Source organism: Schistocerca gregaria, chromosome 3 (genome assembly GCF_023897955.1).
Source record: "Schistocerca gregaria isolate iqSchGreg1 chromosome 3, iqSchGreg1.2, whole genome shotgun sequence".
NCBI classification, from domain to species: Eukaryota; Metazoa; Arthropoda; class Insecta; order Orthoptera; family Acrididae; genus Schistocerca; species Schistocerca gregaria.
In genome coordinates, this window is record NC_064922.1 from 697,519,808 (window position 1) to 697,534,971 (window position 15,164).

Here is a 15,164-nt window from a genome sequence, read left to right on the forward strand (position 1 = left end):
TTGTATAGTGTTATCGACATTTGACATGTTCAACACAAACCGTAGTACTTCCAGTGAAGCACGACGCATCATCTTCAAGAGGAGAGAGAGATAATTAAGATAGTATACAGGTAGAGCAAGAGTCTAAAAGGTCTCTGTAATGCATTTTCAGTATATGTCTTTAATAACACTTGTAAGTATGAATCAAGAAAAGAAATCGAGCCTTCAGGTTAAAGCACTCATCTACATACATCGCTTGAGTTGCTTACGTGTTGGCCTGCCCGGTTAGCGGTGCGGTCTAACGCATTGCTTTCCGGGCGGGAAGGCTTACAAGTCCCCTGCATCTGCCGGGCGGATTAGTGTCGAGATCCGGTGTGTCGGCCAATCTGTGGATGGTTTTTAAGGAGGTTTTCCATCTGCCTAGGCGACTGCGGGCTGTTTCCCTTCATTCCGCCTCAGTTGTACTGTTAGCGCAAACGCTGTCTCCAAGTACCCGAACACCATAATTACTCTAACACGCTAACATTTGTGGTTACACTTGTTTGGTGTGAGACGTTCTGGGGGAGGGTGGGGGGGGGGGGGCACTGGGGCCGAACCGCACAATAACCCTTTCTTCGGTGTGGGCTGGCGGTGGGGTGAGTGGACTGCTGTAGCCTGTTGTGGGGTTGTGAACCACTGAGGACGACGGCGGGGACGAAGCCCCTGCGTGGCTTCTACGTCCCCTGTTCACCACAATACAATACATATATTTTTGATTACTTATTTAATCAACAAGTGAAAGGCAGTTTAATCACACTCTTAAATCAGTTTAATTTATGAACAAAACTTGGTACATGACAGCAGTACAGCATTGCAGTGTATGTCGGAACGACTATGCACGCTTCACCTACAACATGTAGATCATACGTTTTATATTTTTAATTGACAAATTTAATTGATTATACTGCGTAGCTTCACCTGTAATTTAATTGCGATTAAAGATGTTCTGTTTTGATTGCAACAAGGAAAAGAGCAGGTTCCTAGATATCCATGCAATACTTGTGTGGACTATAACACAATTGGAGCCACCGTGAGAAAACACTGAAAATCGATCACTACAATTGAAATACGTCATCATTTAACTAAGATTTGTGGGCGAACTACAGGTATTTAACGTATTATTAAGTGCAATATTAATTTTAAACATATTTTTAGCGTGCTTCTAACGATGCATCTGTTTTTAAAATTAGATTTTTTTAAAGATATGTACGACCAGCGTTCAGTACACTTTTTTCTCTGAAAGAGGGTTGGTTTTATGCAGGATTCCAATGCACCATATTATTTCCCCCCTCTTTTCATTATAAAACTCTGCTCTTCAACTCAATCTCTGTTCAGCGCGACGGCCTTACGCCACCTTACCGGAGGGTCTGTATGCCCACGGTTAAAGGTCAACGTCAGAGTCGACGCCTTTCTGCACCAGTAACCCTCCCCCCCCCCCCCCCCCCATCAGCAACGCACAGCTCCCCGCGGGATGCAACCTTCTTTGGGCTAAACAGACGAAAGTCGGAAGGTGTGATGCCCAGGCGATGGGGTGGATGACGAAGAACAGTCCAATGAAGCTCCTCTAGGGTATGAAGACTTGCGTGAGTCCTTGCGGTGTCATGGAGGAGAAGTTCGTTTGTATTTTAGTGGCGTCGAACACGCTCAAGTCGTTCTTCATATCCTCCAGACTTCATCGTTGAACCATCAGGAGGGACATCAAACCGAATAATCTCTTCTGAGTGCCAGATGACCGTCGTCTTCACTTTACCAGCTGAGGATGCGGCTTTGAACTTTATCATCGGAGGGTAGGTGGTGTGACGCCACTGCAAGGATTGCTGTTTACTTTCCGGTTGATTCATTGCCTGTGAGGACGTTCGACAAAAAATTGTTACCATCAACCTCGTAATGCGCAAGCAGTTTCACACGGATGGGCCTTCGTTGCTCTGCACGGTCTTGTGTTAGCGTCAAGAAACCGAGAGGGTAGATACCTTTCGGTATTGGTGGACGAGGTGTCAGCACTACCAACAGAGGGTCCAGTTAGCGGCTAGTTGTTTGACTGTGATCCGTCAATCACCTCGAGTGAGAGTGTCCACACGTCCCAACATTGTAGGAGTCACAGCTGTGCGCCGCCGGCCAGCAAGTGGGACCTTGTTGTAATGGTGACAGCGACTCACATTGCTCTTGTTCAGTGCCAGGTCTCCGTATAAATTGTGCAAGCCTTATGAATATCTGCGATGCTCTGGTTTGAGAGCTCACTGCTTGGAACGTATCTCCGTTACAGATGCTATTTTGAATGCTACAAAGAACGATGCCACCTATCGGAACTTTATGAAACTACACAGGCTGGAGCGGGAATATTCCGCAACGTCCCACAACGAGTTCCGCCTTTTCTGAAGCGCAATTGGCCGACAGAACAGAGTGGCGCATTTCTTATTGAACGCCCCTCGTAAATAAGAACTGCTCAAAAAAAGTATTCAAATGTGTGTGAAATCTTATTGGATTTAACTGCTTAGTCCCTAAGCGTACACACTACTTAACCTCAGTTATACTAAGGACGAACACACACACCCATGCCCGAGGGAGGACTGGAACCTCCGCCGGGATCAGCCGCACAGTCCATGACTGATGCGCCTTAGACCGCTGGGCTAAACCCGCGTGCCTAAGAATTGTTCTTTCTCTCACACGTTGATGTGGGTTCTTGGAATTTTCTGCAGTACAGGCACTTAATACATAAAACGCGGCGATAATCTTGCCACTTTCCTTGGTTGGACGCAGATGAACATACAGAGTCTGTGCTACTTGGGTCAATGATCTAGCCGTACCTGTTTTGAAACTTTGAAATTTTCTGAGGCGACGGGTCGCAACCTTAGTATTTCATGCTGTTGCTCAGAGGGGGTTCTTATTACCTTTGCAGTCGTAGACAGAATTATTTTGATTTTAATTTTAATAATTAACAGCCTCACTTGCCCCATTTGCCTAGAATTTACCTAGGTTTCAGTCGGGATAACCCAACCTTCTTCAGAATAACAGTAACTACCGTCTTTCCATAGTGGACATCGTCAAGCTAAAACTACAGATCCATAAATTATCGTCGCACTATAAAACTTATCTGGAACTGCCTCGGCACGACTTCGCGACCGCGATGTGGCAGCCACGATTGCTGTATTGGAACTCCTGCTATTCAAGCTGTGAAAATGTTGAATAAGCCGTTGAACTCAAACTTTAATAAATATTGTAGTTGAGTAACGGTCATTAATTTTTATTTGTACATCAGTGACAATTAATTATTGTTATTTAAGAAAGCTTTAGGTATATTCTCAGCACTCTCTATAACAACGCTTACAGAGCGAATTTGTTGATAAAACTGTACTGTGGCGTAGCCAGTACGCTTGCACAATGGCAGTGGACAAAATCACGGTGAGTCGTTGGGCAAAGCGTCTGTCATCATCGCAACAAGGTCGCGCAAACCTATTCTTCCTCATACACCCTACAGCCCGTATTTCGCACTTTCCGACTTCCATCTGTTTGGCCCAATGCAGGATGCGCTCCACGGGAAGCGGTACATGGATACTGTAGAGGTTCCTGATGCAGCAAGACGTTAGCTCCGACGTCGACCAGTAGATGGTATCATGAGGGCATATAATCTCCTCCAGTAATATGGCTTAAGGCTGCCGTATTCAACGGAGATTATGTTGCAAAATAGTATTTTGTACCCAGAAGAGCGGGGAGTAATGTGAGTAATGTGGTGGATAGGAATCCTGAATAAAACGTACCTGCTTTCAGAAAAAATGTGTTGACTCGCTTAGTGAATGCAACTCGTGGGTTCGTTTGTTGATAATGCGGTTCGCCGTAAATTGTACCGTTACCTTTAAAATGTAAATCATATTGGAATGGTTCTGCAATAAAGAGGGATGCTATCTTTTTAAAAACAGTAGCAAAATAGAGTCCCTAAATTGAGGCCCACACATCATTGTACATCTCCTTATGGGACATCACACTCCAAACGAAGAAGAGTCAAACACGCCGGCGATCAGCCAGTCTTCAAATCCCTGAACGGTCCTCTTCTACCTCACCAGTACAACACAAACATGGCTATACTATTCTTGGCCGACGTCCCGCACGCATAGTAATAGCCTCCTTTCCGTTTACACTCTAGAATCTGCGGCGACGTACTGAGACTACAGAGACTCTTACATGGCTCAGTTGTGGTGGAGCCTGAAAGACACGGCGCTTCAGTTTGGAACCGCGCGACCGCTACGGTCACAGGTTCGAATCCTGCCTCGGGCATGGACGTGTGTGATGTCCTTAGGTTATTTAGGTTTAAGTAGTTCTAAGTCTAGGGGACTGATGACCTCAGATGTTAAGTCCCATAGTGCTCTGAGCCATTTGAACCATTTTGAAAGACACAGCCACTTCTTCAATAGTTACTTATCTTGATGCTTCAGTTATGGACCATAGCGCAGTCATCGCAAATAGCACGTGTCACTTCCTGCGCTAGAATTTGCGAAAACAAAATAGTTCGCAAAGTGTGACATGTAGAGGTTGCCGCCATTTCGAGCTCGAAAGGAGAGACCACTGAACATACAAAAATATAGTTACAAAATTCTCCAAACACTGGCGAGGCTGTTCAGTCATCTTTTACAGTGGGGACGCAAGGACTTGTCGTGGTTTTGGCCTTGGCCGTTAAGAGGAGTTTAGGCTAGGTTGTTTGGGGAAGGAGACCAGACAGCGAGGTCATCGGTCTCATCGGATTAGGGAAGGACGGGGAAGGAGGTCGGCTTTACCCTTTGAAAGGAACTATACCGGTATTTTCCTGGAGCGAAATCACGGAAAACCAAAATCAGGATGGCCGGACGCAGGATTGAACCGTCGTCCTCCCGAATGCAAGTCCAGTGTCTAACCATAGCGCCACCTCGCTCGGTTAAGACTTGTTTCTAATGACCAACTTTATGGTTTCAACTAGAAGAGTTAATACTTTCTATTTCGTTTTCTGTTTGTTCCTTTTCTCCTGAACTGTATTAATTTTTTATCACATCAAATACCATCAATTTTCCAACAACGAGGCACTATCTGCAAGCACAGGAATTCGCAAACTGCTGTATACCCACAACTTACATAAAGTGATATAGAGCATCAGAAAACTACTTTTACAAGTACGAATAAACTCGCCGACAGGCCTAATAAAATGTTTATCTTCCAGTAGCCTCTGAATGACGTTCAATTAGTACACAATGTAATCATCGCTAAAAGCCTTTGCCCTACATGCTTCTCACATCTTTGTACACTTCTGAAATATTTTCTCCTCGTGTACAAAAATTATTAAAGGAACACTTTTTACAGGATGCGCAACGACGGAATGGTCTGAGTGGAGTCCCTGTTCAGTAACCTGTGGCGAGGGAGTCACACAACGTTGCAGAAAATACGTCGACCCACAGACGGCAAAAGAGAATGGGTGCAGGAGGAAATTAACGGCAAAGAGAGCCTGCACTGCCACTATTCCAAGCTGCAGGTAGTAGACTAACCCTGTAATAGCATGGCTCACAATAATAATGATATTAATAACATTAAGAACCAAACTATTAACCAGAACAAATCTCTTATTACAAACTAAACGGACAGTGTAATTTCTTCTGTAACTGCATTCATTACAGTTTAAGAAATGACTGATTCACGGCAACATTAGAATATCGTCCGTAATGCGTTGCTTGATAAGAAAAGTGAACTATCCAGAAGGGGAGGAGGAAACGAAACGAAACTTGATGGCTGAGAGTATATTTGATGTTATTTCAGCGAGTACAACATCGAGTCAAATTTAGAGAGAACTTGGCAGTATGAACCCACTTATCGGTATGCCGTTGTCCCGTCTTTGGCCTGTATGCTTGCACTGATTCGGTCTACACGGGTATCGTAAAACCGTTGTATTATTTCCGGAAGTAAGCTAGCCCTATGTATTGTAACTGACCCTAGATTTCCTGGATACTGACACTGGGACACTGCTGCTGCTACTCTCCAACAAATGGTGCCGGATGATAAAGAATGTTGCAAGGAGTCCATTACTCGTTCTCGGATGGCAGACATGCTCGAGAAGCGGCTACGGTATGCCTGATGTACGATACGGAGATCCTCCCATGTGACGGTGAGACTTGATCGAGGACAATCCTGGCGACGAATATGCCTGCCATAACATTCCCACTCAGTCCAACAACAGGCTGCTGTCACATTCGAATGTTCTACGGATCTGGATACTGCACGATTCGCCCAGCCAGCTAAATGACCGCCCACAATGAGGACCCTTTCATGCACTATCAGTTGCTGATAACGCTGTCTCACACGAGTATGGCCATCTCTTTGTTCTTCACAGTGAGTTTAACATCTGTCGCTGTCCATGTCCCTTACACGGGCTGCGCAGAAACAGTCTGAAAAGTTTGTTAAGTTGTAGCAGGGTAGGTCGCGTTGAGAAATAATTTTTCTGAAAAAAATTTGATGTCTTGCGCCTTTCAAGACTTGTTAGTTAGCCAATCAGGACGTAGATAGCGCAATTTCGAGCCTAACACCAGATACAATTAGTGTCAGTTCTTCTGATAGAGTAGATGATAGCGCGCGAGACTACTCAGCCTTTGGCTCTGGTTCGATTCTTTCTACTATCAAACGTCCAATTTTTGTATCGCTCTCTTGTTCGATTTTAGAAAACCAAACAAAATACATGTTTGGTGACACCGTCTCTGACGGGCCGCTTGAATTTGCACGCGCAACGGCCTGATTCAATGCTAATTAACTCGGAAACGGCTCAAGGTATTCAATTTATTTTTCTTAACCATTATTTCTCGGCTCATCCTACTCTGCAAAGCAAATATCCTGACTGGTTCACTACCTCATCATGGCCCACCGAAAGCGCTAAGGATAGAAATTTGAAATTTGAAGTGTGTGTTGATCTCATAATTTAGGCATCGTTTAAGGAGGGACTTCGCCAAATTCCACCCCTAAGGGGATGAATTAAGGCATCAAAAGCTTTTCGAAACTATGTCGCTATCGGAACAATTCTGAAGTTGGAACGACGAAAACTGGTATTCTATTTCTCGGTCTCCATTAAAAAAAATTTTTGGTAATTAAATCCCTTAGGGACTGCAGTAGGGGATGAAAATTTTTATGGAAATATGTAGTTACTTTAAATGTTTTAAATCAAAATCTATGAAAACTGGTATTTAACTTCTCAGTTAGAAATACATAGATATGAGAGGGGGGATGGAAGTTTCTGTGGAAATATCGCCACAAGAACTCAAAAGGCAGCATTAACAAAAAGCTCTGACTGGAGCTGCCGGAATAGCTTTTTGATCAGAATTGCTATCGGAAAAGACCATACGTCTATGGCGTTAATTAGTGCAAAATGTTTAGAAGGTGTTCTAATTAGTGAACTAAATGAAACGAAGCTATTTAGCAGTTTGCAGAGAGTGTAGATTTACACTTGAGCAAAGGATGTAACAACCTATAAATTCTATTAAAGAGAAGGAACAAGGGAAAAAACCGTGTAGACCACACAGTTTGCAAGAGTGTAGCTGCAGGCGTTAAGCTGGTTCCTGTATACACTGAGCTGTTACCGCCATCTGTAAGCCCCAACGTATACAGATGGCGGTAATATCGTGTAAACAAGCTCTAAAAGGGCAGTGCATTTGCGAAGCTCTCATTTGTAGGCAGGTGATTCATGTGAAAAGGTTTCCGACGTGATTATGTCACATGATGGGAATTAACAGACTTTGAACGTGGGCTGGTAGCTGAAGATGGACGTGTGGGACATTCCATTTAGAACATCGTTAGGGAATTCAATACTCCAAGAACCACAGTGTCATGAGTGTGCTGAGAATACCAAAGGCCAGGCATTTCCTCTCACGACTGACAGTGCAGTGAGTGACACCCGTCACTAAACGACCATGAGCAGCGGCGTTTTCGTAGAGTTGTCAGTGCTAACAGACAAGCAGTACTGCATGAATAACCACAAGAATCAGTGCAACCGTTACGACAGTGCTGCGAAATTTGGCGTTAATGGAGCATAGCAGAAGATGACCGATGGCTGCAGCGTCTCTCCTGCGTGCCTATTCTGTATTTTTTCGCCAATGTGCCGATCGTTTCGGTACTCAAGACCACCGAACGGTCTAGTACTCGACTTAAGAGTCCCATCTTTATTCAGTATGCATTTCGGTAGCGATGCCGTTCGGGTCTAGAGAACGGAAGCGCTGTTGTCGGTTCGCACCGCGCAAGCCAATGAAAAGCAAGCGGCCACAGATCCGCGCATGCGCACTGCAGCGCGCACAGCGCCACAAACACAAAGCGGCCAGCAGACGACACAGGGGTGCTATTCTTCGCAGTACCGTACTTGCGTTTTCGCACTACGAAGTGTTGCTAAAATACCAGCGGAAATGTCGGACGAAAATGAGGTTAGTAGGTTCACAGTTCAGTGACACTGACAGAGCGTTAAGGGTTGCTATTGTGATTGTCATTTATGAGTATTTTATTTGAAACAAAAACAGCAACCCTGGATATGGAGAGGCACTTTTTGAATAGTTTTGGACAATATTTGTGTGTAGTACCACATTGCACTGATACATCTATAAAAACACCCGAAAAATTGATTGAGAGTTTCAAAGAATAAGAAGACAAACAGAATGTGGTTATCACTCGCTCCTAGAGATCCAAAGGATTAAGTAGCCCATTTCCCTATATGACACGACATCATTTCGGTCTTCAAAACAAAATTGAAAAAACGCGTTTTGGACAGCTCCTGCAGTTCATCAAAGTTTATAACATGCATCTCATGAATGAAAATCTATGAAAATGAATGAAAAAATATTACGGATATCTTTCATCTCTGTCTACTGTTGTTGAGGGTTCGATCGTAGAGAAAGACTTGCGACAAACAAGTTTATGAAGATGACTCCTGCTAGTTACATTCCCAGTAATTTAAATTGTGCTCTTAGTTTCCCGTCTGACCGCATACTCGGAAATCGCTACATATTTTTAAAAAATGTGAATTATTTCTGAGAAGAAAAAATATAACGGTCACTGTCGGTTGTTTCACTCACAGCAATTTCATCTCCAACAATTTCATATTTCGTATTTTAAACACACAGAAATCAAGAAATCATTACTGAGGAAGTGCGGTCTTACATGCAAGTAGTATTGCAGAAAAATCTTAACTTACACGAATAACAATGTGTTGCGCATATGAAGAAGAAAAAAAAAATTTGCACCCATTCCCGCGCAAGCCCGTGCCTTTACGTGTAGCATTCCCGCGCGCTAACCACTTAGCTGCGGTAAACAACAGCTACGCATGGCTTAATTCTTGTACTATTGTAGGCTGACTTCGTTGCCAAACGATGCTGCGTAAGTCAGAAATGCGTAATAGTTTGGAAGGTTTCTAATGTCAGGCTTCACACAATTGCTTTACATTGTTACCTGAAAGTTGTAAACACGTATCGATGATTACTAACTACAACCATTTGTGGGAAAAAGTACACAAAGTCACTAGTAACGTCAGTTCAATATACGTAAGTAGAATAATGCCTTGCTATTTAATGATCTTTAAACTCTTATATGCATTAAAATAACACGTATTTTGTGAGAATATTGACCGAAAACGTTTTCTTTTTGGATGTAATCATTCACAGTAACAACCTAACGTAAACATATTTCTAACAAAGGAAAATAGTCTATTATGAACTCATTTTCCAACCAGATGCATCCTCTGGTGATTCTTTAGTAACACAATCACTAAATCCAAAGCTAAAACCGCTAAATATGTTTAAAATAACAAATTATAGGTGTACATAAACCACAGCTCACGGATCGACAGGGCCACACCGAAATCCAAAACCTGTCGGTACAATTGTCGTAAAATCGCTGGGAGGACCGTTCGGTAACAGGTCTCAGAATCGTACTGAATAGGATATTTCGATAAAGAACCGAAAATGAAGTCACTACCGAAACGAACCAACTACACCGATCGATATGAGCGATACAGAATAGGGCCCCTTGGCTCGGGACCATATCGGTTGGATCCCAGATGACTGAAAACCATGGCCTGGTCAGATGAATGACGATGGTAGGTTCTGAGTGTGGTGCACACATGACGAGGCCGTGGATCCAAGTTGTGAACAAGCTGTGTGCAAGCTGGTGGTGGCTCCATAATGATGTGGGATGTGTCTACATAGAATGGACTGGGTCCTGGTTATGTTCGGCTACTTGGAGACCATTTGCAGCCACTTATGGACTTTGTGTTCCCAGACTATGATAGAATTTTTGTAGATGACAACGAATGATTTAGACACCCAGGTCCCCAACATAAACATTTATGGGACATAATCGAGGGGTCAGTTCTTGCACAAAGTCATGCAGCGGCAGCACCTTCACAATTATGGATGGTTAAACAGGCAGCAGGACTCAGTATTTCTGTAGGAGATTTCCAACGACTTGATGATTCCATGCCACGTCGACTTGCTGCACTGCTTCTGACACAATGCCGTGCGACACGATCTGAGGAGGTATCCCACGACTTTTGTCACCTCAGTGTATAATGAAACTTACTGTCACGTACGTAACCGGTAACGTAAACAGCTATTTAATTAATAGATGCTTGTGTGCTATTTAATTAAGAAATACTTAAGTTGACACCTGAATGTGCGCTTACGCTGGAATAACAATAACAATTATAGATTCTCGTGTGCATAAGGCGAAACGAGACCCTGACAGGTCACTGCTGTGGGCAGTTTTCAGTAGCAATTGAGAAAGTTTAGGACAGTACTTCGTCAAAGCCACAATCTCCTGTAGTGATGAAGGTAGGCTGCGCGAAGCATTCACCCAAAGTTCACTTCAACTGTCAGGTATCTTCTCCGGCCGTATCGTCTTAGGACAAGAGGGTGAGGGGGGTGGGAGTGAGGGGGATTTTGGAGGAGGGGATGCGTAAATGAGAGTCTGGTGTTGGTAGCGAGAGGACCGAGAGGGATAGGATGTTCGGATCACGGCGACATGAGGAAATGTGAAGACATCGAATGTCAATCAAATGGAGGACCGTGGTAAATAACAATATTGGTTAAACTTGTTATGGTTTTAAGATGGAAAATGTAGCTGAATATGTAGTAAAACAATGGCTAATTTCAAATCAGTGTTTTAATTTAGTGAACTAAGCGATAAGGAATGCATTATAATAAACTCTGTCATTAATGAGGGTAGTGTCATCTCAGAGCACCCAGACTTTAAATATTGAAGGAACAGTATTATTAAGTGTAGTAAGGACTGCGTTTGACTACTAGGCACATAATCGGAAGAAATGCCAGTGACGGAAGCTGTACCACTATTAATTAATCGTCTAATCACCAAACTTGATGTAAGACCATTTCTGATAAAAAAAGATTCATAAAAAGCATGGGGAGTGTTACGCTGTGTTTAACCTCTATTAAAAGGAAGGAAGAGATTGAAACCCAGTGTCGGCAAACAGTCAACCTCTTTCGAGAATCACTAAGAGTGCTGGCGAGCTTAAAAACTCGGACTTTTCCTTCAAGTTTTTCCTGCCTCTTTTGTCCACTTCCATAGGCGTAAAATAAAAGTGAACGTTTTTCATATTACTGTCTTCTCTAAGACAGTCAGTACATGCGTGTTTCGAAAACGTCAGCAACGTTAGGGTAGACAGTCTTGTCATTCTTAGCCCTTATTGGTATAAAAGTTTCGTTTGCAGATAAATTATTAATTCAACAATCAAGCGCACAATAACACCATTTCATTGCACATGGCAAGTCATATTAAAATGTAAAATATGTTCTACAAAACCTAATACTCCACACAAAAAGTTAATAACCACAATGAACTTAAAATGACTTATGTCTAGATTTTATACCAATAATTATCATAAAAACATGTCTGCATTCTACAGAGCTGAATAAAAGTACCCACTGCTGATGGTAAAAATATGCTGAAACATGTTTTTGCATTAAAAAGAATAAGTGTTTGCCTGAATTCCTGTTACAGTACTTCAGTATTTGTACTAGGTTTATCGAAAATGCTCTGTAGGGAACACTTCGTAACGAGATTCCTATGAACCCACTAATTTGCTATTTGTTATTTTCCATACATATGCATTAATAGTTATAGTCTTATTGAACAAAACAAGATACTAAACTAAAGTAATAACAGTAAAGTATACCTTTAGTTTGTACCAAAACTAATTTCCAATTTGAGTTGTACTAGCTGCGACGTTAGTTCACATCATATATTATGATCTTTTCGTGTTTCATTATACTGATTTCTTTTGTAAGACATGGAATCCCCAAGTTAGACGGACTGCGATCTGTATTATTTATCATAAACTTTAGTAGTCTTTATCACAGTACAATGTAATTAAAAATAGATGGCAATCGGTTTCAGTTGACTAGCAACCGTCCTCAATCTTGTAGAAATAAACAGAAAAACTTAGTTCTAGATAATATGAAGATCTCCTAACAATATTTAGAAAAACATACGTTATTTATTAAAGTTTTACAACACTAAAAGTAGTAAAAAACATACCAGCTTACTACTACAATGGGTACCTAAGTACACTGTTCGCACATCAACACCGTTTCTAAGCATAATTTGTCATTTTCCAGAAGCAGGTCAAAGCATGAATGTTAGCGTATAAAATCAACAGGAGAATAACTGCTACGTGTACTAGCCTATGACTCCTGTAGTTTGCCAGTTATAACTGACAGGGAATGTACAATAAAGCAGAATGGTTTTGAGAAACAAACAGTAATGTTTCAACGACAGTTTTAAAATTATTGAAAAAGTACAAAAACACTCCATTTCTCCTTCCTTAATTTCATTTATTATATAATTCAGTTATTTCAGTTACTATACAATTTTTGTGAAATTTATATTATACTGGTGTCATCGATTTCATGTAAGTTTTCACATTTATCTCAGTAATTATGTATCTTTCACAATGTTATTTTGCGACCAGTACCATTAAAATTTATAGTACACTGATTTTCGTTTGACTGCAATCACAGTAACAAGTCTAACTGATAGTTAAACACAGCTTTATACATAAGTACACAATAAAAAGAACCATATATAAAGCGTTGTGCATATGTGCCAATAAAACGTTTTCTAAGTCAGTTGTGTATGAATAAGAAGAGTACTCGTAGAAGCAGGAACTTCTGTCTGCCTACAACTTCTTTTGTGTCTTTCTCTCTCTAGGGCTATACCAGACGAATGGGACTGCAAAGTAACCGAATGGTCTCAGTGGACGGAGTACATCAGTAAATGCCGCCAGGGAGCTCAAGGAAGGGATGTGCCATTCAGACAGCAGCAAAATGCGGAGTGTAATGTAAATAACGTAATGAATATTGAGCAAACCGAAGTCTGCTACGGTGCGCAAAGTAAAGACTGCAGTCAGTCCGCTGAAGAGGAACAAGAATTTCGGAAAGTAAGAACACCAATAGTTTACATCTTATTGTGTTATTTTATTCTATATCCACTGTAAAAGATTTTCCAATTTCGGTTGCTTTCGAACATGTAGGCCACTTTACTTTCTGTTCAGTTAGTTCCATATACGAGCAAAACATATTCCCAGTGAGTGAGATGTTACAGCAAAGAGAAGTGTTTGCTTTCATAAAGTAAGAAATCAATTGATTCTCATATTCTTCTCAGGTAAATGGCATTTCGATACTGGGGTAATACTCTAATTAACTTTACCATAACTTCGTATTCACTTTCATCTTATTTAATCATAGGACAAGTCAATGACTTATTGGCAACATCAAATTTTGTAGCCTTTGTGGTCTGTGGTGCGATATCCTTGCGCTTCTGCTCATAATAATGATTTTGGATACTCCAAAAATTTCATCAAGAAGTATGTTCAGTTATTTATAGTTTATACCCTACTAACATGTAAAAATACATCTCAAGGAACAAACTTTCTCCTGCAGTTAAGTTTGTTATGAGTTCTAAATAATACGCACTACACGACAACAAGTTTCGATATCTATTTCACTAAACAAGTTCCCGGTTTTGAAAGATTAACTTTCAGTCCATTTTTATGAGCTGATTCAGTTGCTACTAGATGATAGGAAAAGTTATCATGTTTGGAATAATTAAAGTAAGTGCTGTGGCATGATACATAACGGACTAATGAAAGATATACAGAATCGCGACACACGTGCCGTTTTCTTTTATTTCTTCTGGCAGATGAGGATTAATGAGCTACATATACGTCGAAATATATTAAAACTAATTACTGTTGGAGCTTTTCTAGTAAACGAGTGTCTTACAGTACACATATTATACTCTGGCTACTGGTTATGTCAAGGATTGAGAGGCTCATTTTGCATGTTGTTCCAGCTGAGCGCATGAAATCCAGACACCAATCTTGATTCTACCATCGTAAGCACCTCTACACACAGCTCTGCGTTGTATCGCAAAAGCTATCAAGAATTAGCACTACTCGTTCTCTACCACTTATATCTGTATGTAATGTGTTATCTCCTCTTAAACTCATTTCACACAACAAAGAAAGCCTTACAAAGCAACAATGTGATGTTACATGACACATGATTTCGAAACTTTCACATTTTATCTCTCCCCGATAATAGACGTTAAAAGAAAAAATCGGGGGAACTTTTATTTACAACAATAAATCATTCCACCATATCTACACGTGCAGTTATATACGATTATTCCTTGAAAAGTTAAATTCTATTCAGTCAATGACTCACTTACACAAATCATTTTTCTGATAGATACGAAATAAGGTGGTTAGTGTCGTCGTTAGATGGTTTCATGTCCCTTGACTAAATGTAAATGTCGTGTGACTTGGGCCTCCCGTCGGGTTCACCGTTCACTGGGTGCGAGTCTTTCAATTTGACGCCACTTCGGAAACCTGGCGCGTCGATGGGGATGAAATGATGGTGATTAAGACAACACAACACCCAATCCCTGAACGAAGAAAATCTGCGACCCATGGCTGACCACTCAGCTACCGGGGGCGGACTCCCTTGGCTTATTTGTACAATTACTCGCAATGATGCAGAATGAAGCATTTTACATTCATATTATTCTTCGGTAAAGATACACCCGTGGTCTAGGGGCAGCGTCTTTGACTAGTAACAACCTCTTCGCGTCACTTTCTCTCAAAAATTACC

The 15,164-nt window shown here is 41.5% G+C and overlaps 1 protein-coding gene across 3 annotated transcripts in view; it reads left to right on the forward strand.

The window, feature by feature from the left end:
* LOC126354704 (spondin-1-like) overlaps nucleotides 1-15,164 on the forward strand; it is a 174,731-nt gene that overhangs the window by 109,103 nt on the left and 50,464 nt on the right. For all 3 annotated transcript variants that reach the window (XR_007565374.1, XR_007565375.1, XM_050004524.1), the window contains exons 9-10: nucleotides 5,341-5,509; nucleotides 13,222-13,450. Coding sequence is in view for 1 of the 3 variants with exons in the window: in XM_050004524.1 (XP_049860481.1) it covers nucleotides 5,341-5,509; nucleotides 13,222-13,450 (398 nt within the window). In the remaining 2 variants the exon portion in view is untranslated. The remainder of the gene's footprint in view (nucleotides 1-5,340; nucleotides 5,510-13,221; nucleotides 13,451-15,164) is intronic.